General features: G+C 39.1%; 1 protein-coding gene and 1 pseudogene across 3 annotated transcripts in view; one reads left to right on the top strand and one right to left on the bottom strand.

Annotated features, from left to right (window-relative positions):
• The window catches only part of DYNC2I2 (dynein 2 intermediate chain 2), a 36,416-nt gene that overhangs the window by 5,933 nt on the left and 3,110 nt on the right, over positions 1-27,373 (bottom strand). For 2 of the 3 annotated variants that reach the window (XM_069069481.1, XM_069069479.1), the window contains exons 2-4: positions 14,799-15,062; positions 8,245-8,354; positions 764-921 (exon numbers count right to left, since the gene is read on the bottom strand). In XM_069069481.1, coding sequence (XP_068925582.1) covers positions 764-921; positions 8,245-8,354; positions 14,799-15,062 — 532 coding nt within the window. The remainder of the gene's footprint in view (positions 1-763; positions 922-8,244; positions 8,355-14,798; positions 15,063-27,373) is intronic. The other variant, XM_069069480.1, reaches the window with a different exon arrangement.
• Positions 11,020-13,794, top strand: LOC138147161 (LYR motif-containing protein 1 pseudogene; annotated as a pseudogene).

Here is a 27,373-nt window from a genome sequence, read left to right as displayed (position 1 = left end):
GATGGGCAAGAAAACTGTCCTGTTTCCTGTGGGTAGCTCCACTGCTACCTTTCATGGCCACATATCCTTCAAGACCAACCTTACATTTTAACACCTCCAGGAAATTTTCCCTAGCCATCCCAACAGAGAGTGCTTGCTCGGAAGCCCCCACTGATCAGCAGGCCGGCCCAAGTCTGGAGGCCTCTTTACAGCGCTCACATTCTTTCAGGCTTTAGTTCCAGTGCCCTGAAGAAGCTTTTCTGGATCTCCCTAACTGCTCATTCTCTCCCTGCCCAAATCATTGTGTATTTCACTACCTGTATGTAAGCTGCTTGAGGACAGGACCCTGAGCACACACTGCTTTGCATGGAGCAGGCACTTGACAGTTATTGACTTGAGCTACATCTTCTGCAACACCAACCATGATGTCATGCCCACAGTAGCTGACCATTAAGAGCTCTGTATGGAGCGGCTAGGTGGCACAGTGAATACAGCACTGGCCCTCCCTGAGTCAGGGAGGACTCAGGAGGAGCTGAGTTCAAATCCAGTCTCAGACAATTAACACAAAAACTAGCCATGTGACCTTGGGCAAGTCACTTAACTCCAATTGCCCTACCCTCCCCCCTCCAAAAAGAAAAAAAAAAAAGCTCTGTATTTATTTTTCCCACAGGCCCTTCTGTCTGCTCATTTGGGGGAGGAAGAATAAGGACTTGGGAGGACTGGAAAAGAACAAGGTGTTGGTTAGTAGGATAAGAAAGACATGAGAAACTAGTACAGGGCTTACCTGCAACGTGAGAGGGCTGAGTTGGATGGAACGCCAAGCACATGACTGAGCTGGGCACCTCCACCACAGCAGAAGGCTGCCTGGGGTTCAGCCCCCGACGATCCAGGTTCCAGGTGCACACAAAAGACTTCTCAGTGCTCCAGTCACCATCATCTAGACTGATGGAGGAGGAAGAGGCAGAGAAATGGTGTCTCCTACCAGTTGTTACCTTTTGCTTATTAGAGGTTTCATATCAACTACAGAGACTTAAGAAAGGACCTTTACTTACACCAGACTCACATAACCTGGACTAGATTTTAAGCCTCAGCTTTCCCCAGTCCTAGAAAGGAAAACTGGATGGTCAGGACTATGTCCTCCCATTAAACAAAAAATTTCAATATATTAGCATTTTAGGACTAGGAGATAAAAGTCACTTAAAATATCCCAAGGGTGGGTAAATTCTATTGTGAACACTATTGCAATAAGCCAAGCACTGCTTTTGACCTCTAATTTATTTTCATTGGTTTGAGGATCCCTACACTGTCCCTATCCCAAGGAGATAGTGTGTAGGCATGCACATGCAACTGTCCTGCCTCCATTCATCACACACCAACAACAAGCTGCACCAACTCACAGACCAGGCTCCACCAACAGATAGACACAACGCCCTCCAGTCACAAGCCAAGAAACAGAGCAGCCTGCCCATGGTACATACACAAGGAAGCGTCATACCAAAAATCAAGCCTCCTGATTCCCAGGACAGTATTCCTTCAAATACGCTCTACTGACTTGCTTCCTTTGAAGTAGAATACCTTCAAAGTGAGTGGCTGGGACTTCTGGGCTAAATCAGGAATGGGGCAAAGAAGGGGGAAACAAAGAAATAATCTGGCTTCTGGTTCAAGGGTAATGATGCAATATCCCTTGTCCTTATCCCTTGTCTATCTCCCCAAAATACCTTGGGAGGACAGTGAGTTGATAGGGAATTGAGGAAAGACTCTTCCCTGGATTATAAATTCAGTCCCTCAGCAGCAGATTAACCCCCTAACTTGTGGAAGTAAGAAGTCCACAGATATTACCTACTCATATGTTTTTGGACTTTTTCAAGATATTGATCAGTTGTGCTGATTTTTTTTCCTTTTTTCTTTCTTTATATTTAAAAAATACTGTTTGTAATATATGATGGCTCTCTGGGAAGGAGTAAGGGATATTGGGGAGAAAACTATGATGATGTAAAAAACAGAACACACATTAATAAAAACTTATTTTTAAGCTAAGACTTAGCTTGAAAAATTAATTTAGAAAACCTTCTGCTTTGCGGGCAGAGCCAAGATGGCAGCGTAGAAGCAGGAAAACTCCGTGAGCTCCCCCCATAACCACCTCCAATACCCATAAAATATGACTCTAAACAAATTTTAGAGCTACACAACCCACAAAGTGACAGAGAGAAACAATTCTCCCACTGAAGGCAGCCTTGCAGGCTGGCAGGAAGGGTCCATCACAGCATGCTGGGAGCTGTGCCCAGCCCTGCATGAGCCCATGGTTTAGCCCCAGGGTGGCCCCAACCAGCAACAGCTGGAGTGGACTTTGGGAGAGTGGATCACAAGCAGCTGTGGCAGTTTCCAGAATTATCAAAACATAAATGCCAAAGACAAAGTAAAAGGTCAGTGTAGAACTCTGTTGGAACTGAGGGGGGAACAGCGCAGTCCAGCCTCTACCCCCAGAGCAAGAATTGGCAGAGGTGTGGTGGCCCTGGAGCCGCCACCCTATGGCTGCTTCAGAGCTCCTGGCCTGCAGATTGTAGGAGAACCAAGTGACCATTCAGAGGGTAATCATCACTCTTGCTTTAACCTGCTTAGATTTGGATTGCTGTCTTGGTTGGAGGTCCTGGGGAGTGTAACTAGGTGCCAGAGCCTGTGGAGGCTTCTGAGAGGGCACCTAACTAATAATAATAACTCCAACAGCTGCAAAAACACCAGCAATTTGGGTCAAAGCTCTCCTCTCTGGAAGCAGAGTTCTACTGTGGCAAAAAGCTAAAAAGTCAAGTAATTGAGTGGCAACATGAGCAAGCAAAGGAAGCAAAGCAAGCACAGCAGTCAAACCTTAGATTCCTTTTTTGGGGACAAAAAGGATGAAAGCATGGAAGGGGAGGAAGACAATGAAGTCAGAATTCCTGTACCAAAAGCTTCCTAGAAAAATGTGAACTGGCTAAAGGCCACAGAAGAGCTTAGGAAGAATTTTGAAAACCAAGTAAGAAAAGCAGAGGAAAAATTGGGAAGAGAAATAAGAATGATGCAAGAAAATCATGAAAAGCAAATCAACAACCTGACTGAATAATAACAATAATAATAAAATAACACCTTAAAAAATAGACTAACTGGGGCAGCTAGGTGGCACAGTGAATACAGCACCAGCCCTGGAGTCAGGAGGACCTGAGTTAAAATCCGGCCTCAGACACTTAACATTTACTAGCCATGTGACCTTGGGCAAGTCACTTAACCCCAACTGCCCTCCAAAAAAAAAAAATAGACTAACTCAAATGGCAAAAGAGGCCCAAAAAGCCAATGAGGAGAAGATTGCCTTAAAAAGCCAATCTTGCCAAATGGAAAAAGAATTTCAAAAGCTCACTGAAGAGAATAATTCCTTCAGAATTAGACTGGAGCAAATGGAAGCTAGTGACTTTATGAGGAATCAAGATACCATTAAACAGATCCAAACAAATGAAAAAATAGAAGGCAATGTGAAATAACTCATTGGAAAAACCACTGACCTGGAAAACAGATCCAGAAGAGATAATTTAAAAATTACTGGACTACCTGAAAACCATGATCAAAAAAAGAACCTAGAAATCATCCTTTGAGAAATTCTCAAGGAAAATTGCCCTGATGTTTTAGAACCAGAGGGCAAAATAGAGGTTGAAATAATCCACTGATTACCTCCTGAAAAAGATCCCAAAAAGAAAACTCCTAGGAATATTATAGCCAGGTTCCAGAGTTCCCAGACCAAGGAGAAAATATTACAAGCAGCCAAGAAGAAACAATTTGAATATTGTGGAAACACAATCAGGATAATACAAGATCTGGCAGCTTCTACATTGAGGGACTGAAGGGCTTGGAATATGATATTCCAGAGGTCAAAGGAGCTGGGATTAAAACCAAGAATCACCTACCCAGCAAAACTGAGTATCATGTTTCAAGGGAAAATATGGTCATTCAATGAAATAGAGGACTTTCAAGCATTCTTGATGAAAAAACCAGAGTTGAATAGAAAATCTGACATTCAAATACAAGAAGCAAGAGAAGCATGAAAAGGTAAACAGGGAAAAGAAGTCATAAGGAACTTATCAAAGTTGAACTATTTGCATTCCTGCATGGAAAAATGATATTTGTAACTTATGAAACTTTTCTCAGTATGAGAATAGTTGAAGGGAACATAAGTATACATTTGTATACATATATATAATATATATATATGTCTATATAGGAGGGTATATGTGTGTATGATTACATATGTGAGTGTATGTATATATGTGTACAGGTATACACAGACAGAGGGCACAGGATCAATTGAATAGGAAGGGATGATATTTTAAAAATAAAATTAAGAGGTGAGAGAGGAATATAATGAGAGGAGATAGGGAGAGACAAAATAGGGTAAATTATCTCATACAAAAGAGGCAAGGGAAAACTGCTACAATGGAGGGGAAGAACAAGAAGGCAAAAGGGAATGGGGTCAACCTTTCTCATTGAATTTGGCTTAAGGATGGAATAACATACATACTAAATTGGGTATCTTACCCTACAGTAAAGTAGGGGGGAAGGGAATAAGAGGGGGGATGATAGAAGAGAGGGCAGGTGGGGGGGGGGTAGTCAGAAGCACATACTTTTGAAAAGGGACAGGGTCAAAGCAGAAAATAGAAAAAGTTGGGGGCAGGATAAGGATGAAGGGAAATATAATCAGTCTTTCACAATATATCCATTATGGAAATGTTTTACGTAACTACACATGCACAACCTATATTGAATTGCTTATCTTCCCAGAAGGGTAGGTGACGAGGGAAGAAGGGAAAAATGTGGAATTTGAAGTTTTAAAATCAAAAGTTTAAATATATATATATGTATATGTATACATATATATATATATATTTACATGCAGCTGGGAAATAAGATATACAGGCACTATATACTAGGGTATAGAGATCCATCTTGCCCTACTGGAAAGTCGGAGGGGGCATGGGGGAGGATATAGGAGAGAGCAGATTGGGGGAGTGGATATTCAGTGAGATCGCTGTTTTGGGGTGGTGGGTAGGGGAAAAACAGGGAGAAAATTTGTAACTCAGTATCTTGTGGAAATGAATGTTGTACACTAAACAAAAAAAATTAAAAAAGAAAACCTTCCAAGAAGCAGAGACATAAGATGACCTAAGTTGCACAAATAAAAGCCCAAAAAACAAAGTGTGAGAACTACAGCTTCACCTGAACTAAGAATCTCTGAAACTCCACAGGAATTATGAGTCCAGAATACAGATTCAAAAGCCACCTCTGATACTTCTGAGTTGTGGGCAACTCACTTAAACTCTCTGATGCTCATTTTTTTTAACATATAAAATGGGAAGAATAATATCTTCAGTGTCTCTTTAGGTAGTTTAGAGTCTCAAATGAGATAATGTATATAAAGTTATTTGGCAAACTAAAGTGTTCTATAAATATCAATTGTTTTTATTATATTTTATATAAGTACTGTAATGTATTTTATTATATTTTAGTCATTATACTAATAATAATGATAAGATATAACCCTATAATAGAAAATTAACAATGTTTTTAACAGAGGTCCCCATAGCTATCATTCAAAATCTCCAAGCTATATGCAATAAATAGCTTTCAAAATATAGAGACCTAGCAGAGGAAATTAATGTCATGTTGGAACAGAATGAGGTAGGTACATGTCATCTTGTCTTACCTGTTTCTGAAGCTGTGCCAAAGATGCTTTCAGCAAACCTACAGAGGATGAGCTAAACATCCCAATGTTTTTAATCAACAACAAAAAACAACCACTTTAATTACCTGTGCAATAGAACATTAAATATTAAAGAATACTAGCAGGGTGGGAACTTGTCCCAGGACCATTTCTATCTGAACCCCATTGAAGATGAAGTGGAAATAATGATGATAATAATAGCAACAGCAATGGCAGCCACAGTAACAATAACCCATTGGGTCCTGGGGTCAGGCAGGTCCTCGTTCTGGGTAAACAAGTTAACAGCTTGTGGCCTGGCCCCAGCCCTTCACCAATGCTCTCTCATATCCCTGCTATTCGACTGGTCTGGTCCAGCCTAGCAAATGGACAAGTTAAAAGGACCACAATGTATTCAAACTGAAAGTAACACATTCTGGTCAACATTTTCATCAATGCTTTAAATGAAGACATAGATGGCATGTTTATCATCACATTTGTGATACACAAAATGATAAAGAGAGCCAATTTGGGAGCTGACAGAACTGAGATCCAAAAAAAATCTCAGCAGCCTAGGATGATGGAGCAAATGTAATCAAAGGAACAAATACTCAGTCTTACACTTGGATCCAAAAAATGCTCTATGGGTACAAAATGGATGAGATGAAGCAAGAGAGGAAGGAGGTCATGTGAAAATCCTGGTAGCTGTAGCTAGCTCTATCTAAGCTCAACATGGGTGATGCAGCAGCCATGTGAGCCTCCTGAACTTGGGGCGGTGTCCTCCATGAGGGAGGCCACAGTCCCACCTTGCTACACCTGGGGCAGAACCCATCTGGAAGACTGTCTCAAACTTGAGGGTCACATTTTAGGAAGACCAAAGACATGCCAAACAGGTCCAGAAAAGAGTGAAAAGAATGCTGAGGAAACTCAAAACCATGCCATATAAGGATTAAGGAAAGGAACTAAGAAATCTTTAGCCTGAAGAGGAGATGATTAAAGAAGATAGGATGGGCACATTCAAATGTTTGGAGGGCTGTCAAGTGGAAAAGACTTAAAGGGGAGAATTTACACTACTGAATTTGGTACAACAGAAGGGATAATTTTTAAATAATTAGAGCTGTCCAATAATGGAATGGACTACCTTAAGAAATAGTGAATTCTTCATCAATGGAGGTGTGCATCAAGTTCTGGTTTCTGTTCCCACCAGTAGATGGGCTAGCACCAAAAGTTATGCCTAAATTCAACAGTTTTATTCAGACCTCATTTTATTCAATCTGTCTGCAATTTTTAACACTATTGACAATCCCCTTCTTCCCTAGACATTCTCTCCTCCCACAGCTTCCATGCTACTGTTCTCTCCTAGTTCCCTTCCGACAAGTCTGATGGCCTCTTCTGGAGCTCTGCCCACCAAGTAAGAGCATCTCCCAAGGCTCTTCCCTGGGCCTTCTTTATGCTCCCTCCTTTGGTGAGCTCATCCACTCCCATGGGTTCAATCATTGTGTCTATGCAGATGTATCAAAAAACTACATATCCTACTTCCTACTGTCTCTTGACTCCAGCCCCTCATCGACTGTACCTCTTCCCTATCCTGCTGTTAGTTCAGTCATTGCAATCATGCCCAGCTCTTTGTGACCCCATTTGGAGTTTTCTTGGCAGGGATGCTGGAGTGGTTTGCCATTTCCTTCTCCAGCTCATTTTACAGATGAAGAACTAAAACAAACTGGAGTAAGTGACTTGCCCAGGGCCACACAGCTAGTAAGTATCTGAGGCCAGATTTGAACTGAGGAAGATGAGTCTTCCTGACTCCAGGCCCTGCACTCTATCCACTGCACCACCTACCTGCCCCTGGATGGCCTATAGGCATCTCAAATTCAACACATCCAAAACAGAATTCACTATTCAAACTTCCCCATTTCTGTTGACTGAATCAATTGCTTTCTGGTTCTCTCAGGTTTCCAGCCTCATGTCCATCCCTGATTCTTCTCTCTCTTTCCATACCTATAGCTAATCAGTTTCTAAGTTTTGCCCAGCTTACTTTTATGATTCCAGAGTACTGATATGATGCTGCCCACCTGCTGACACAGAGGTAATGGGCTCAGGGTACAGAATGAAATAGACATTTTTTTTAAGCAATTGGGGTTAAGTAACTTGCTCAAGGTTACACAACCAGTTATTTCTGGGTGTGGTGCTAAGTATCTGAGCCCGGATTCGATCCCCCAGGTCATCCCGACACTAGAGCCGGTGCTTACTCACTGAGCCACCTGGCCGCCCCAGAAATAGACATTTTTGGATATAGCCAATTTGGGGGTCTGTTTTGCTAAGCTATGTACATTTGCAACAAAGTTTTAGTTTTTCTATTTTCTTTTGTTTTCAATGAGAGGAAGGGGAGAAAACAGGTTTTTTGTTCATTGAAAATAATAAAATGAAATCCAGAGTCCAAAAAGAGAAAGTCAAGATCATAAAGCAGATCAAAGGCAAAGCTGAGACTAGCCTCTGAGTAAGCCCCAAACCAGTCTAAGCTCCTACTGTCCCTTCTCCCAGATACTCACCGGCCATAGGAACACGCCACCACTGAGCCAGTGGCATTCCAGGAGACACTGGTCACCTGCAGCTTCTGAGCCTGGGCCAGGGGGTAGCACAGGGTATGCTGGCAGGTCACCTGCCAAACAAAAAGTCACACGTTCCTTAGCCCAGAGAGAGGAGGCATTTTTTGTGTGAAGTGAAGTCCCTTCCAGATTGGAGTGAATTCAGCCTTGCAAAGAAATACTGAGATATTACCAGCCTGCTGCAAATGTTTTCCTAATATTTCTGCCCTGCGCAAGAAAGAAACCGAATCAAATAGAGTTAGTACATCTTCTACGTGGAACAAAGCAAAATCTATGAAAGAAGCCTGAGAGTCCTCTAAAGAGTCAGGTGACAAAGCCAGGGCACTAACGCACCTTGCTTCGCCTCACTGTAAGTCCAGCACACTCCACTACCCCTGTTTTATGTGCCATTGTAATCAACTTAGAGATCTACTCAGCATGCAGGCAGCATACTAAGTGGATGGAGAACTGGTGACTGCAAGTCAGAAAGACCTGGGTTAAAATCCCACACCTGAATCAGATGGGCTGTGTGACCTTGGGCAAATCACCTAACCTCTCAGGGCTCAAGTCAAATCTCCTAGACAATAAATTGAAAAAAAGGTGCCAATCTGCACTGGTATTAGAAAATATTCATCCAGATATCAATAAAATCCCAGTCCCTACCCCTAGATTTTTAGCATTGCTCCCTAGAGGGAGCAAATCAGAAGCCGGAAGGAGGGCTGCTGGAGCACACATGCTTAGCAGTAGTCACAAAGAAATCTTATCTAACTACAAGTCGGACTAAATGACTCCTGAAATCCTGACCATCTTTTACAGTTCTATGAGTGATATATGGCATCTTGACAATAAGGTAAATCATGAAAAAACTGTTTAAAACAAAAGTAACTCCACCTTAAGAAACAACTGCAGCATTTACTAAACACTTACTATGTGCCAGGCACCATGCTAAGTGCTGGGAATACAAAGAGGGGCAAAAAGGAGCCCCGCCCTCAAGGAGCTCCCACCTATTGGGCAGACACCAGGAAAATGGAGAAGAGGAGCTGAAGGCCAGCTCAGAGGGAAGGTGCAACTGGACGAGCCTCTCACAGAAAGCAGGGCTTGTGCTAAGATTTTAAGGAAGACAGAAAAGCACAGAGCAGGGACCAAGAGAAAGAGCATGGGGCTTGTTGTTGAAAAGGACCAAGACATCAGGGAGGTGAAGCTGTGATGTGCAAATGAATTGGACTTAAGTGAGGGAGGCTGTGCAAGGTCACCAGCCTCACTTTCTCCTCCAGCGCCATCTGGGTTCAGTGGTGAGAAATAGATCAGGACTACTGGAGATGGCCCCGTATGCAGTGGGGGACATTGGCCTTTTTAAGCTAAGGTGTCTTTCCCAGGTCTCAGGTTGTCTAAGGCTATACCCATCCAGTAATTAAGGTTAGGTAAAATGGGACAGCCAGGGAAAAGACAGAATTGGGACATGGGGTGTTGTGTGTGAAGAAAAGCAATAAGGCCAAGGTCACTGGATGAGCCAGTTGTGAAGGGCTTCGAAAGCCAACAGAGAATATTATATTTGATCCTGGAGGTAATAGGGTGCCACTGGAGCTTACTGAGCAGGAGATGGCACAGTCAGACCTCTGCTTGAGGGTGATCATCTTGACAGCTGAGAGGAGGATGGCCTGGGGTGGGGAGAGGCTTGAGGCAGGGAGAACAACTACCAGGCTATTGCAATGGTCCAGGTGTGAAGTGATGAGGCCCTGCATCAAGGTGAGGACAGTCTCAGGAAAGGAAAAAGAGTTTCAAAAGATGTTATGAGGGTAGTAATGACAAGATGCTAAGGAAACAACCAAAAGGTGAAAGGCTTGGATGTGAAGGGAAGGAGTCTCCTAACCTTTCAGATCTATAAGTAAGGAATGCATTTAGGCAAAAGGGAGAGGCTAAGAGAAGACAAAATGCATAATTCTGACGATATAAAATTTTTTAAGTGTTTTTACATAATAGCAATGCAGTTAAAATTAAAAGGGAAACAGATAACACAAAAAAATTTTTGCAACACGTTTCTCTGACAAGGGTCTCATTTCTAAAATAAATAAGGAACTGACTCAAATTTATAAGAATAAGAGCCACTGACCAATTAATGGTCAAAGAATATGAATAGACAGTTTTCTAAGGAAAAAATCCAAGTTATCAATAACCATATGTAAAAATATTACCAATAACTAATAATTAGAGAAAAGTAAATTAAAGCCATTCCACATACCTGTCAGATTGGCAGATATGACAAAAAAGGAAAATGACAAATGTTGGAGGACTTACTAGAAACAGACACACTAATGCATTGTTATGTGGTTCAATATAATATTAAACCTAGAGTGAGGAAGTCCTGAATTCTAATCCTGCCTCAGATAACTACTGGTGATGTGACCCTAGGCAAGTGACTTAACTTGTATCCATCTACAGAGATCATAATAGCATATCTCAGGGTTATCATGAAGATAAAATGAGCTAACATGCATAAAATTATTATTATTGTTAATATAATTAATAATTATATAATAATGCATATTATAATTCTATTATATATAATCACACATTTTAGTTATATTATATCACATCATATCATATGATATATTATATCATATTTAATGAGGATGATGATGACAGCTGTGAAATGGTATAGCTATTCTGGAAAGCAACTTGGAATTATAACCAAAAAGTCATTAAACTGTGACCTAATGATACCACTACTAGGCCTATATCCAAAGAAATAGAAAAAATGATGAAAAGACCCACATGTACAAAATATTTACAGTAGTTTGTTTCATAATAAGAAAGAACTAGAAATTAAGGGCACATGGGAATGGTTAAACAGATTATGGTATGTGAATGTAATGGAACAATGTTATGCTATAAGCCATGAAGAAATGGAAAGTTTCTGGGAAGATCTCTGTGAAATGATGCATAGTGAAGTGTGCAGAATTAGGAGAACAATTTCTATAATGAAAATATTACCAAAAAAAAAAACTACTGTGAGAGACTTTAGAAGTCTGATCAATGCACTGATGACTCATGCTTCCAGAGAACAAAGAGAAGTGATGAACTTTTCATTCAGAGTGAGACATACATTTCTGCACATGGTCAATGTGGGAATTTGTTTTGTTTGACAAGTGCATGACATATACGTACTTGTTATAAGGGTTTCCTTTTCTTTTTTTCTTCTTTTTTGTTACTTTTTGTTTATTGATTTATTATTTATTGGTTTTTTAATTGTTCATTTGGTGGAGGGGTGAATGGAAGAGGAAAATAATGTTTGTTAATTGGAAAAAATTAAGTTAAATTTGGGGGTGGGGTGGAAGAAACAAATCAAAGGCCTTCTGAGATTTACATGTGCACATGTTCACACACACATACACACACACACACACACAAGCAAACATTAATTCCTCTTTAAGGAAAAAAATCCCAAAGTATATGGGGGCAGAGGGTTAGATTTTTTTTTGTTGTTGGGGGGGGTAAAGGGAAGGAGTCTACTGGAAGATACTCTTCATAATAGCATAAATCTAGAAGAAACACAAATCCCTGACAATAGTATTAAACAAATCCATGGCGGGGAAACATAATTTTTAAAAAGCAGATGAAAATTCAAAAAGCAAATGCAAAACTCAAAAAGCACAGTGATATAGCACCATTTAGCTTAGGGACAAACAGCCCTGTATGCTTCAACAGCTTTAAGGTATGATCCAACAATGGATCACTTATGGATGGCCATGAATCCTTAAGGAGGTATTATTTTTTAAGAATTCAGTGAGACTTGGGGAGACCTGTATAAAGTAAGCAGAACCAAGAGAACCATTTACATACTGACCATAATAAAGTAAAATAAAAGAACAATGAAAGCCTTCAGAGCTCTCAATCAATACACTGAGTGGTAAGGACTTTAAAAGACTGAAAGTGAAGCCTATCCCCATACCTGCAGAATGAGGCATACAATTTCAAACATGGTCAATATGTTGATTTGTTTGACTAACCTGTATTTAATTCTTATAAGAGAGGGCTCTTTTGGGGGAGAAGGAACATTACTGGAAAGTGAAGTAAAAAAATAGAGCATTGGGGCAGCTAGGTGGTGCAGTAAATAGAGTACTGGCCCTGGAGTCAGGAGGACCTGAGTTCAAATCTGGACTCAGACATTTGACACACTTACTAGTCGTGTGACCTCAGGCAAGTCACTTAACCCCAATTGCCCTGCCTTCCCCCCTTCAAAAAAGCAAAAAAAAAAAAAAATAGAGCATTACACCAGGCCCTGGTCTGTTCCCATTGGCTCCATGGAGCTGCTGACACTCTCTCTTCTCACCCCGGCACTGTGTACGTATGTATGTGTTGGGGGAAGAGGATGGGAGGTGTGATGGACAGGGTTGATAAGTCTACTTCACAATCCTCATGATGACCTTGTTTAAGGAGGATTGGGGAGAGCACAGGAGGGATTCAGAGATGACAACGGGAACATGACAAGAAGTTCTCAGCCTGTACCACAAGATTTTCAGGCTTGCAAGGAGATGGCATGCAACATTGGGGTGGAGGAAGGACACCATCAGAGAAAAGCAGTACATTATAAATGAAGCCAGTATGTTTTCCAGAAAAACAAAAATCGTATGGATTCAAAACTGATTAAACAATGTATATAGATGAACACACAGTAAAAAATGAAATAGGATTATATTACCAGATCCCATATCCAAGATTCACCTGCCTCCAGTGGCCCTCATTCCCCTACAAAGTTGTAGACTTCCAGGCCCAGAGAAGCTAAGGAAACTTTCCAGATCATTCTATCTCAAGATTCAGGACAAAGTTTCTTAATCCAAGAAATAGGTTCTCTGTATGAACCATAAGCTAAGCTGGGCCTGAGCACAAACTAGATGAGGAATCTTTTCTCCTTCACTTAAGCCCAGTCAGAGAAAGGAAAGACAAAGAATACAGTGTCTTCGCAATAATTTCTCTTAACCACTCAAAGACCGGGTCCCTAATCTCATAATACTAATTTGTATGCCACTGAATTTATCAATACCAGTGTCATGCTAGATGGGAAGACAGTCACCCCCAAAGATCGTTCCTAATCATGATCGTAGTAACAGATGAAAGTCTGAACACAGCAGGAATTGGGTTTAAATTTAAATTTTAAAAACTAAATTTTTTGTGGAATAATGTAGCCATATACACAGAAGAGGCTGCAGAGTGAAAACATGGCAGTACCTGTTAGCAACTTCTTTTAGAAGTTCTTAAGATCACTATGAAAATCAGATACTGGCCTCAGAGATTTGTCAATCTGTATGGCTTTGTTTTAAGTTATGGATATATCTAAAATAAAACCCTGTTATGTTTTAGTTGGTCTACTGACATCTTTTTTTGGCTCTCTTGACTCAAAGATATAATTCTCATTAATATTCTAGTAGGCTATTTTCTCCTTTGCCACACTAGCAGAGTTCATCATATATACTCTACTCCCATCATCCCCTTAACTGCCAATGGAAGATATCATAGTATCTCAGGGAAATTTGGGAAAGAAGGGAAATATCCCAAATTTTCAGGAACTAACACAATATATTTAATTCTGTCCATTAAATGCATACAATGTACAAACAAATTCTAAAATCTATAATTTATAATTCTGGACTCAAAGCCTCAGTGCAAACTTATACTACAACTGATTAAGGTAATCACTATTTCTAATTGACACCAAAGTTGGAATCTCACAAGCAGAAGAATATGCTATATAAATTACAAAGCTAGGCTGATTTTTAAATTAAGTACAAATAGGAAAAGGAAAATCTAGATCAAAAGGAAAAGAGCTGTGCCTTTATGATAAGTCAAGGGAAAATTCCACTGAGAATCACTGTACATCAATATTGTCTTTCATGTTCAGAGATGATTGAAATCTTCGATAAAAAATGTTCATAAAAACAGAGCATCAATAAAACATTTTTAAGAAGAGGTAATATTTTGTGTGATATTCTCCATTTAAGTAGGCAGGGCAACGTGTGACATATTTTAGAAAATTTTCTACCCCATATGCTAAAAATAAATTAAATTTTGTTGCTTAAGGCTAGCCAGAAAACTTGAGATCCAGAAAGAAGAGTAATCCCACAAGACCCAAACGGGAAGAATTACTAAAGCAATAGTGGTAGTCTTCAAATTATTTCAATGGATATTTTTATAGTTGTGGTCAAGTGTCTTTATTAAACTGAGTTCTTCCCCTCAGTCACCCAGGGAAGGCAAGCCAAAATTAGAGACACAAAGAATGAATGGAAAGCCCACTTCCTTGCCCAGAACTGAGGGGGGGAAAATCATTCAAACTTTTCTGGGTCTCAGGTTCTCAGAATTCTTTAGGACCAGATAACCATTTTCATGAAATAAAAATTCTGAGGCCTAGAAGCTTGCAGAAGTCCTAATAGCAAGACCTTGAAATAGGAAATGAAACTGGGAGAAAATAAAGAGGTTTTGGAGATGTCAGAGGATATGGGGAACCCAATTCCCATCTTCCTTACCCCACCTCTCCGTACCGTCTGCTGCTGCTCTGTCCAGTTCACCTCGAAGCCATCAAATGCATGGCTCTGCCAGTTCTTATCCAGCTCTCGGATGATACGGTTTTCTACCCGATGGAGGAAGGAGGCCAACCCAGGGATATCTTGCTGGGATGCATAGCGTAGGGCCATAGGAGAAGGCGGGTCAGTTTGTACCTCTGCATCAACCTGTTCACGGGCTTGGCAGGCACTTTCTGAAGTAGAAATGCTGGCAGTTTGGCAACTTTTCTAGGGAAGAGTAATAAGGAAGAACACAGTATTCAGGACAGATCTATCTTCAGACCATGACAAACAGGACGGATACAGAGAAGCATAAACAGCTCTACATGAACTGATGCAGAGTGAAGCAACCAGGACTGAGAAAACAATATATACAATGATTACAAGAATGCAAACAGAATGAATCACCACCAAAAAAAAAAAATCAAAAGTAAATGTTGAAAAATTACAAGGCTCAAAAGAAAAGATAAAGAGAAAACATTCCCATTCTACACCTTTGCAGAGGTGGGAGGTTCACAACTGTTGCACATTATACCTATTCTCAGACCTTTCAATGTATTAATCAGTTATACTGATTTTTTTTTCTTCTTTTTCTTTTTTTTTCCTTTAAAAAAATACTATTTAGGGTGGCTAAGTGGCACAGGGAGTAAGAGTTCCAGGCCCTGAGTCAGAAGGACCCGAGTTTGGTTCTGGTCTCAGACACTTTACACCCACACACAAAAAAACTAGCTGTGTAACCTTGTGCAAGTTACTTAACCCCAACTGCCCTCCAAAAGGCAAAAAAAAAAAAAAATTATTTGTTTTATAGAATGACTCACTGGGAGGAGGGGGGCAGACAGATACTGGAGGAAACTGTGGTGACTAAAAAAAAAGATTTTAACAAAACCTTATTTTTAAAAAAGAATCATAGTATTTTAGAGTTGAAAAAGGCCTTTGAAATAATCTAGTCCAAACTCTTTTTTTTCCACTTTTTTTGTTTTTATTCTTTCTCATGGTTTTTCCCTTTTGTTCTGATTCTTCTTTTACAATATGACTAGTGTGGGAATATGTTTAAAATGATTGTGCATGTATAACCTATATCAGATTGCTTGCTGTCTTGGGGAGGTTGGAGGGGAGGAAGAGAGGGAGAAAAATTTGGAACTCAAAATCTTATAAAAATGAATGCTGAAGACTATCTTGATATGTAATTGGAAAAAATAAAATACTATTAAGTGATTTAAAAAAAACCCAAAATAAAAATTTCAAGAAATATTATAACAAAATACAGAACTCCCATTCAAGGATAATATACCACAAGAAGTCAAAAGAAAGAATTCAAGTACTGAGGAGCCACAATCAGGATCACACACAATTTAGCAGCCACCACTATAAAGAAACATAGAACTTGGACTATAACATTCTAAGAGGCAAAAGATCTAGGCTTATAACCAAAAATAACTTACTCAGAAAAAATGAGTATAATTCTGCAGGGGGGAAATTGAACTTTTAATAAAATAGAGAACTTCCAAGCATTCCCAATAAAAAGACCAGAGCTATGGAGAAACTCTGAAGTGCAAGCATAGAAGTAAAGAAAAATATAAAAAGGTAAACATCAGAAATCATAAGGGACTACACAAGGTTAAACTATTCTACATTCTTATATGGGTAAATGATGCATGTAACTTCTCAGAGCTTTATCATCACCAGGGGTCATAGAAGGAATGTAAATAATTATACAGAGGGCCTGAGTGGGATTCTGTTGCGTTTGGATAATCTCAAACTAAGAATGGAAGGGGTGGGAAAAAGAAATGCACTAGAAGAGTAAAGAATGGAAATGAAGAATGGGGGAAATTATTTTACATAAATGGGGTGCTGTAAAGCCAAGCACAAGCATCTTTCCAGAGGACTGCTGCTGTGAACAGCTTTCAAGATTCTGATTACACAGTATGGTAAACTATTTATTCAGTAACAAACTAAGACAAAACATTGGAAGAAAATCAAGGTTCACATTCACAATGTTACAACTTATCACAAAACAGCTACATAGTTTTCACCAAAGTGGTCACATAGTTTTAAGCTAAGTACATTCATTTAATCACAAAGTCCTTAATTCAATCACAAAGTACAAAAGTCAAAGTCTTCCACCCATGGAATGCAATTAAGTTACAATACTGTCAGTCACTACTCAGTGCCCTCTTAAGGGGTAGTGGAAAGTACAAAGGCCATCCACCCCCAGGTTACAAGTAAGTTATAATTCCATCAGTCAGCACTAAATACCCAAGGAGAGGTCTTTTCATCTTGACTGAGGCAGGCTCTCAGCTTCCATGGTTCCTCTTCCATGGTCCCAGCTACTGCCCAATCTAACCAACTGCCACTTGAATTCAAAGGAGGCCAACTCCCAGCTCTCCATGCAGTTCCTGTTCCAATTGAAGCCCACAGTGTCTAGTTCACCCCAAGTACCCATTCAAATACCAGGAAACCGAGTCCCAGCACCAGAAAGTCAAAGTCATTACAGTAACCACAAAGTTGGTACAAATGGTCAATACAGTGAATACCCACATTCCCAAGCCTCCACAACAGAAGAGGCTCCCCTGAAGCAAGGATCCTCCTCTCTTACTCATGGTAGCTCCTCAGCCTGGCTCCCAGCAGAAGTTCCCAGAAGAAAAGTCTCAGCAGAAGTTCTCAGAAGAAAAGTCTCAGCAGAAGCTCCATTCTCAAAGTCAAAATCACTTTCTGGTCTCTCCTCCTCAGCCTCCATGTGGCTTGCTCCAAGAAGTTCTGCCTCAGTTCTCAGGTCTCTTCTCGGTTCTTCTCAATTCTCAGTTCAGCCCTCAGTCCAGCACTAGTAGCCCAGCCTTCAGATGCTCGCTGAGAGAAATTCTGGCCTCTCTCAGCTTGGGCTTTTCCTTATATAAGGTATTAGCTCCTCCCTGTTTCACCCCTTCCTGTTACAACAGGAAGTTCCTCCCACTGTGGGATTCACAAGTTCTGGATGTAATACTTGATAAAATAACAGTTGAATCAGGGTGCTAAGTGCTTGCCAATACAAGGGGATGTACAAATTACATTACTATTACAGGTGCACAAAGTGGAGTTTATACAGCAAAAAGGAGCAGTGGAATAGGAACAGATGACACCACATCTAAATTAAAGGACAGAAGAATACACATACATGCATAATTGGACATGAAATACATCCTACTCAACAGGAAAATGGAAAGGAAAAGAGTTAAGGGATAAGGGGGGAAATAAGAAGGAAGATAGATTAAGGGATACATTAGTTAGAAGTAAAAGAGACTTTCAAAGAGGAAGCAGGGGGGAAAAAAGAAGTATAAGAGAATAAGATAAAGATAAATACACAATTAGCAATCATAACTGTGAAAGTGAATGGAATTGGGGTGGCCAGGTGGCTCAGCGAGTAAGAGCACCGGCTCCAGTGTCAGGATGACCTGGATCAAATCCGGGCTCAGATACTCAGCACCACACCCAGAAACAACTGGCCGTGTAACCTTGAGCAAGTTACTTAATTCCAATTGCTTTTTTAAAAAAAAGTGAATGGAATTAACATAAAAAGGGAAAAGGATAGCAGACTAGATTAGAAATTAGAATCTAATACATTGTTTAAAGAAATACACTTGAAACAGAAGTTGCACACAGAGTTAAAATAAGGAGCTAGAGCAGAATCTATCACACTTCAGCTTAAGCAAAAAAGGCAGGGATAGCAATCATAGTCTGGGACAAAACAGAATGAAAAGAGACCCAATTAAAAGAGATAAGCAAAAATAACTTTTTTTCCCCCTGGGAGGAGAGGGAGGAAGCCAAGGCAATCAGGGTTAAGTGACTCGCCCAGGGCCAAGTGTCAAGTGTCTGAGGCCGAATTTGAACTGAGATCCTCCTGACTCCAAAGACAGTGCTCCATCCACTAACTCCCTAAATTCCCAAAAGCCTACATTTTGCTAAAAGGTACCATAGACAATAAACTTATATCAATGCTAAACTTAAAAATACCAAGAGGCATAGCATCTAAATTTTTAAGGAAAGTTTAAATGAGTTACAAGAAAAAATGCACAATATATAGGCATATTAGTGGGACACCTCAATTTATTCCTCTCAGATCTAGATAAATAGAACCAAAAATGATGAAGGAGATTTCAGAAAAACCTGGGAAGACTTGTATAAACTGATACAAAGTGAAATGAGCAGAATCAGGAGAACAATTTATACAATATGACATATGAAAAGATAAATCAACTCTGAAAGGTAAAGATAATCATCTTTGAAAGACTCTTAATAACTCTGATCATCACAATGACCAACCAAAAATTGTACAAATTTCTTTCTTTTTTTTTATTTGTCTGGACGTGACTAATGTGGGAATTTGTTTTGCATGTCTATACACATTTGTAATGGGTTTGGATTTTGTTTTTTGGTTTTTTTTTTTTGCCTTCTCAATGCATGGGGGAGGGTGGGAAGGAAGGGAGAGAAATCAAAACTAAATATAAAACTGAATTTTTTTTAAAGAAAAAAAGATATGAGATGGAACATTTTATTTAAGGAACAGCAAACAGGCCAGTATGACCAAATCATAAAATGTATGGGCTAGGTCATAAAGAATTTTAAATACCAGAAGACTTTATGATCCTGGAGATAATAAGGAAGCCAACTAGAATTTACTGAGTGGGGGAAGTGGAGGGAAAGTTTGATACAGTCACTTTGGCAATTGAGGAGAAGAAACTTGAAGCAAAGAGAATAAATAAATAGGAGGCTATCACAACAGTCTAAGAGAGAGATGATGAGGGACTGAACTAAGGTGGCAGCTGTGTGAGAGAAGAGGAACATGGGAGAGATGTGGAAAATAGAAATGACAAGACTTGTCAAATGACTGGATATGTGAGGTGAGAATGAGAAATCAGAAATGACATTAATGTTTTGAACTTGAATGACTGGCAGGATGGTGGTGCCCTCTTCAGTAACAACAGCAAAATTTGGAAAAGTGATAGGTTTGGAAGGAAAGATAATTAGTTCTCTTCTGAACAAGTTGTGTTCAAGGTGACTACAAGATATCTAATGTTTAATGTCTAATAAATGGGTTGTTATGCAAGACTGTGGCTCAGAAGAAAGACTGGTAGGTACTGGCTATAAAGATCTGACCATCATCCACATAGAAATAATAAATTAATCTAGGAGAGCTGGTCAGATCACTCTGAGGGAGAATATAGAGGAAGAAGAGAGTCCAGGAGAGAGCCTCATGGTACATAAGTGGGGACATGGATATGGTAGAGCAAAGGAGACTGAAGAGTGGTTAGAGAGGTAGGAATAGCACCAAGAAAGAATGTCATCAAAACCCAGAGAGAAAAGACAATTCTGGAATAGAAAGTCATCAGCAGTGTTAAATACCAGAGAGGTCAAAAAGTCTAAAGATCAAAAAGAGACACTTAGATTTGCCAATTAAGACATCACTTGTAACTTTAAAGAGTCCAGTTTTAGTTGAATGATGAGATCAGAAGGGAGAGTGCCAAGAGCTTAGAACACAGTGAGAAGAGAGGAAGTGGAGACAATTCTTCCAGGAATTTAGTTGAGAAGGGGAGGTGAGAGATACAGCGTGGAAGCTGGCATGAAGGATGGAAGCTAATATAAGTTTTTTAAGGACTGGGGAGTCTTAGGCAGGAAGGAAGGAACAAATAGATAGAGAAAGACTGAATTATTAGAGAGGGGGGGATAGTGTATACAATCTGCTGGAGAGGACAGAGGGGATGGCATTAAGACTAAAACTACAAATTTCAGAGAAGGTGCCAACCTGAATTAATAGAGAGTATTTCTTCACTTGGGAGTTCCTCAAACCACTGAAATCACAGGTCCATTCCCTATCCCTATCCCAATGTGAAAGGCATACTGCTAAGTGCTAGGCATACAAAGACAAAATCAAAACAGTCTCTACCCTTAAGAAGTTTTTATCCTACTGTAAAGAGATGAGTAGATATACACTTATTTGAGGAAGAAGAAAGCACTAACAACTATCAGGAATGTGAATGTGAATCAGGAAATGTTTCTCATAGAAGGTGAGCTGAACCTTGAAGGAAGCTTGAGATTCTAAGAGGCAGAGGTGAGGATGGAGGGCATATTGGAGACATAGAGGATACCCTGTTGCAAAGGCACAGAGACAGAAGAAAGTGCTGAATTTGAGGAACAGCAAGTGTGCCAATTTTGCTTGAATGAAGAATATATGAAAAAGAATATGAAATAAGCCTAGAATGGTAGGCCAGACTATGAAGTGCCTTAGCTGCTAAGTGAAGGAGTTTGTACCTTACAGGCAACAGAGAGCCACTGAAGGCTCTTGAATATCAGGTGATATCTCTGAATCAGAACAGCAATTCAGGAAGCTTATTTTGGTAGCTATGAATAGGACAGATTAGATAAAGGAAAGACAAAAAGGAATCAAAAAAAAATTTTTTTTTGCTTTTTGGAGAGGGGAAGGCAGAGCAACTGAGGTTAAGTGACTTGCCCAAGGTCACACGGCCAGTTTTGTGTTAATTGTCTGAGGCTGGACTTGAACTCAGGTCCTTCTGACTCCAGGGTCAGTGCTCTATTCACTGCGCCACCCAGCCACCCTGAAGGAATCAAATTTTAATAGTCTAGGTTGTGTAATATTCAAAAAGCAGGTGATAAATATGAACCAGAATGGCAGTAATGTGTGTGGTGACATAGGGATGAATGCAAAGTAAGTTATGAAGCAAAATCAACAAGAATTGTCAAATAATTGGATGGGGGAGGGGGACAGAGAAAGAGAGAAGGAACATGTCAACATGTATAAACTTTCGACTCCCCCAAACTAAATCGGCTTCCAATTCTCTGTTAAGTATACCTTTATTCTGTCTCTTAACCATCTAGACTCAGTTATCTTTGACTTTTCTGTTGCCACCAAACAGTTGCCATATCAATTCAATTCTATCCCTATGATTTCTTACATTTGTCTCCTCCCTTCCATTTCCAGTCACCCCTCTAGTTTATATTTATAAACTCACACTTGAATTATTTGAATAGATTCATAAATTATCATTCTACTTCTATTCTACCCCCTCTCTAATATATCCTATACTTCTTCTTCTTAATCTTCTTAAAGCACAATCCTGGTTAAATATCTCCCATCCTCAAAAGTCTTCCATGGCATCTCACTGCCTCCAGAATGAAGCCCAAACTCCTCAGCTAAAGTAATTGTTACATAATACTGCTTTGTAGACCAATATCTTATTCCATATCCCATAATAAATTCAAAATGGAGACATGCCCTTAATATTAAAGAACATACCATAAAACAAGAAGAGATGCATGGGTATGCATTCTTAACCAAAGGATAGAAGCAATTTCTTTCTTTCTTTTCTGCTTTTTGGAGAGGGGGAAGGCAGGGCAATTGACTTGCCCAAGGTCACATGGCTAGTAAGTGTTAAGTGTCTGAGGCCGCATTTGAACTCAGGTCCTCCTGACTCTAGGGCCAGTGCTCTATTTACTGTACCACCTAGCCACTCCCAATAGAAGCAATTTCAAAAGATAAACAAGATCATTTGATTACATACAACTGAAAAGCTTCTACACACACAAAAAAAGAATGTACCTAGGACTAGAAGGGAAGCATACATGTATATGTATGTGTGTATATAAATATATATGTGTATATTGCATATACACATATAAATGAAGAAAGGCCATTCCTCAATAGATAAGTTCTCTTAAGATATGAACAAACAGTTCTCAAAGGAACTGCAAACTATTAACAACCATATAAAAGAGTGCTCAGAATCATTAATAAAAAGAGAAAAAAAAGAGAAATGCAAATCAAAATAAGCCTGAGGCTTCATCTCATACTTTGCAAATTGGCAAAGATGATAAAATATACAAACAGTCAATGCTGTAGGAAGAAGGGTACATTAATGCATTGTTGGTAGAGTTGCAAATAACTATAACCAAAGCAATTTAGAATTATGAAAATAAAGTGGCTAAAAAGGCAGCTAGGTGGCACAGTAGATAGAGCACCAGGCCTAGAGTCTGGTATATTTGAACTCAAATCTGGCCTTAGACAGTTCTGTGCGACCTTAGGCAAGTAATTTAATCTCCATCTTCTCAGTTTCCTCAACTGTAAAATAGGGATAATGATAACACCTATCTACTAGGGTTGTTGTGAGCATCAAATGAGTATTTGTAGCGTATTTAACACATACCTGGAACATAGTAACCACTAAACGCTTGTTTCTTTCCTTCCTAAAATGTCCACACCCTTTAACCCAGAGATTCTATTACTAGGTTATTACCTCAAGGAGGCCATCAACAAGAAGAAAAACTATTTATAGCAACACTTTTTGTGATAACAAAAAGCTGTAAACAAACCACAAAAAGTACCACAAACTCTGAGCTGCTCAGCCTGACTTTAAAGACTTTTCACAATCTGGTCTTTACCTAATTTCCATCTTTATTTCCCAAAATAAACTCTATAATCTAGTCAAACTTGTCCATTTGCTGTCTCTGAAAACTTTTTCAATACTTCCAAAGATTTTTTATTTCACATTGAAATAAAACCCCAGCCTCCCCCCATCCATTGGTACTCAGCTTCATGGGTTGCTATACCTAAAAATATTCATCAACCACAGCAAGTTTCTATCTTCACTTAGTAGGTCTATCATTAACACAAGTCCCTTCATCTTAAGTCTTTTTCATCTCACAAATGGAATCATAAAAATCTCAAAATTGGAAAGTACCTCAGAAGCTATCTAGCTCAACCACCAGCTAAACAAAAATCTCCTTAGCAGAAATGGTTAAATTGTCATATATTTATGTAATAGAACACTATAATACAAGGATTCCTAACCTGAGGCTTGGAGCTTTTAAAATAGTTTAATTATTGTATTTCAATATAATTTTATTTATTTTAAAACATCATTTTGAGAAGAGGTTTATAAGCTTCCCCAGAATGCCCCAGGAAGCCATGACACAAAAAGAGTGAAGAAACAAATATGAAAAGCACAATAAAATCTAGAAAGCCCTTTTTGAAAGACTGTAGTGTGAAAACTATAATGGAGTTATACACTAACTATAACTATAGCTGGTCACTACAATACTATATAGGCTACAGGAAAGAAGAATGAGAATGAATAGACAAAGAATCCTGATAAGGACTTAGAGGGCATTATAGAAAAAAAAAACATTAAGATACTTTATTCATTAAATTAACTAATTTAGGGGTGTCTAAGTGGTGCAGTGACTAGAGCACTGGCCCTGGAATCAGGAGGATCAGAGTTCAAATCCAGCCTCAGACACTTAACACTCACTAGCCATGTGACCTTGGGCAAGTCACTTAACCCCAACTGCCCTGCCCTACAAAAAAAGAGAGAGAGAAAAAAAAGTTTAAAAAAATTAACTAATTTAAATGTAAATTATTACTAAGCATGATTAGTTGGTTGTATTTATGTCCAATGTTGTTTTTAACGAATGTCCCCAACATCATACCAGACAAGTGGTCAGTCAACTAGCCTTTGTCTGAAGACATCCAGTGAGAAAGAACTTTAAGGCAAGAGGTTCATTTCATTTTTGCATAGCTATCATTTTTAATAATATTTTATCTTTCTCCAATTACATGTAAAGACAATTTTTAATATTCATTTAAAAAACTTTTCTCTTAGCCTCCTTCACCTCCCCCCTCCCTGGCAAAGTAAGCAATTTGATATAGGTTATGCATGTTCAATAATACAAAACATATTATCATATTAATCATGTTATAAAAGAAGACACAGACCCAAAGGGGGGAAAAAACCAAAAAATACAGAAAGTAAACATAGTATGCTTCAATCTACATTCAGACTCCATCAGATCTTTCTCTGGAAGTGGATAGCATTTTTCATCATATGTCCTTTGGAATTGTCTTAGATCATTATACTGCTAAGTATAAGTCATTCACAGCTGATCATCGTACAGTACTGTAACTATGTACAATGTTCTGTTTCTGCTCACTTCACTTTGCATCTGTTCATATAAGTTTTTCCAGGTTTTTCTGAAATCTGCCTGCTCGTTAGTTCTGAGCCCAGTAATATTCCATTATAATCATATAGCTCAACTTGTTCGAGCCATTCCCCAATTGACAGGCATCCCCTCAATTTCAAATCTTTGACACCACAAAAAGAGCTGCTATAAATATTTTTGTATAAATAGGTTCTTTCCCCCACCTTTTTTTTTAATCTCTTTGGGATATAAACCTAGGAATAGTATTGGGTAGTTAGAATTCTGACGAAATTTTTCTTTGGCTCCCTAGACTGGCTTCTGCCTTCTAGAACCAAACAAAAGAAATACTTCTGCATGTGACAGCTCTTCAAATACCTGAAGCTATAATGCAAGTCTCTTTTCTTCTCCAGGCTAAATACCCCCCAGTTCTTTCAGCCAGTCTTCATGAGGCACCATCCTAGTTTACCTTCCCTTTAATGTCCTTCTTTTTACTAATAGCCTTCCCTGAACAAGGTGCTCAAAATAGTGCTCTGGATATGATCTGATGAGAATATTACACAAGCCCACTAGTCTTAGACTAGTCCTCTCTTAAAGTAACCAAGATTAGCACAATGTGGCAACTATTGAGTTTGTGTCCATTCAACCTCCCTACCCCTCAACCCAGACCTCTGAGTCTTCATTCCCTTCCTGCTGTCTGAGCAGCAAATAACATGGCTACCTAGCCATGACTCCCTGATCTTGTTTGTGAAGCTGATTTTTTTAACCTAAGTGTAAGACTATATTTATCCTTATTAGATTTCAATTTATTATATCTGGCCTAATATTCTAGCTTGAAATGATCTTTTTTGGATCTTGATTCTGTCATCTAACAGGTCATCTATCCTTCCTAGTTTTGCTTAATCTAAAAATTTGAAAACCATACCATAAACAACTTTATCCAAGTCACTGGTTAAACATTACTGAAGCATTATTAAACAGGCACAGATTAGAAGGAAATGCACTAGAGACCTCATTCCAAGTGTACTTCAACCCATTAAGATCTACCCTGGATCATCATCATTCCACAGCTCTGAATCCACTGGATTATGGTATTCTCTAGCCCACATCTCTCTGCCTTGTACACTGGAGCAGCCTGAGGGCCTTTACCAAATGCTTCCCTTAAAACTAGATAGAATACAGATACACATGTCCTTGAAATACCAGGAAACCTATCAAAAAAGGAACATGAATCTAAAATATCCTCCTCTTGGTGAAACCATGCTATCTCTTGGTAATCTATGCTGCCTTTCATTAATGGTCACTATCCATCTTTTGGGGGCACTCCACTAAGAGAATTCTAACCAAATTGACATCAACCCTTTAATGACTATTCTTTCAGTGTGTCCATCGACCTATGTTGTCTAGGCCACAAGTCTCCATCATTCCCCTAAAAACAGCATGATACCTTGATGGAAAATGCTATCCACATCCAGAGAAAGAACTGTAAGAGTCTGAATGCAGATTGAAGTATACTGTTTTCTCTTTTGTTTCTTCCTTTTCGTCAGGAGTAAGCTCTGACCTACAGAAGCTTTTCCCTTTTGTTCTGATTCATAACATAACATGTGACTAATGTGGGAATATTTTTAATATGATTATACATATATAGCCTATATCAGATTGCTTGCCATCTTGGGGAGGGGAGGAAGGGAGAAAAAAATTTGGAACTCAAATTTTTATAAAAGTGAATACTGAAAACTTCCTTTACATGTAACTAGAAAAAATAAAATACTATCAAGTGGGGAGAAAAAAGAAATAAGAAAAAAAAAGGATAGCATGTACAAATAACAGTAACAACCAGCATTTATACAGCACCTGGAAGCACTTCACAAATATGATCTCATTTGATCCTCACAACAACACTGGGAGGTAGGTTCTATCATCCTCTTTTTAGAGTTGAGGAAATGGAAGGAAACACCCCAAATCACCCAGCTGATGGTGTTACTGGTAAGTTGCTGGATTTTAACTTATGTCTTCATGATTCCAAGCTCAGTACTCTAGACACTTAGCTGCGCAAAGGTTTTGCTAAAAATCTAGGTAAACTTTATAAACCACATTGCTCTTACCTACCAAAGTTTTCAACATTGCCAAAAAAAAAAAGGAAATGAGATTAGTTCCAAATGAACTGATCTTGATCTTGTTGGTTCTTTGTGATCAAAGCATCCTTTTCTCTATTCACTTACCCAAGCTTTCAATAATATATGTTCAAGAATTTTACAAGGTCTAAAATCAAGGTTATCTATAGTGTAAAGACTCTTTTCTCTTTCCTTTTATGAAAACAAGAAGAAAATTTGTCCTTCTCCAACCCTGCCTGCTTTTCTAGTTCTCCTCAACCTTTAAAAGATGTTTCTATTTTCTCATACTTACAGAAACCTGGTTTCTTCTGAAATATATTCCATCTGGGGGTGGCTAGGTGATACAGTGAATAGAGCACTGGCCCTAGAGTCAGGAGGACCTGAGTTCAAATCTGGCCTCAGACACTTAAAACAAAACTAGCCACGTGACCTTGGGCAAATCAATTAACCCCAATTGCCCTACCT

The sequence above is a fragment of the Petaurus breviceps genome, unplaced genomic scaffold (assembly GCF_028583685.1).
Source record: "Petaurus breviceps papuanus isolate PSGF00001 unplaced genomic scaffold, PetGlider_PUasm1.0 90779, whole genome shotgun sequence".
Lineage (NCBI taxonomy): Eukaryota > Metazoa > Chordata > Mammalia > Diprotodontia > Petauridae > Petaurus > Petaurus breviceps.
Note: the sequence above shows the minus strand (reverse complement) of the source record. Positions and strands in the feature narration are given on the sequence as shown.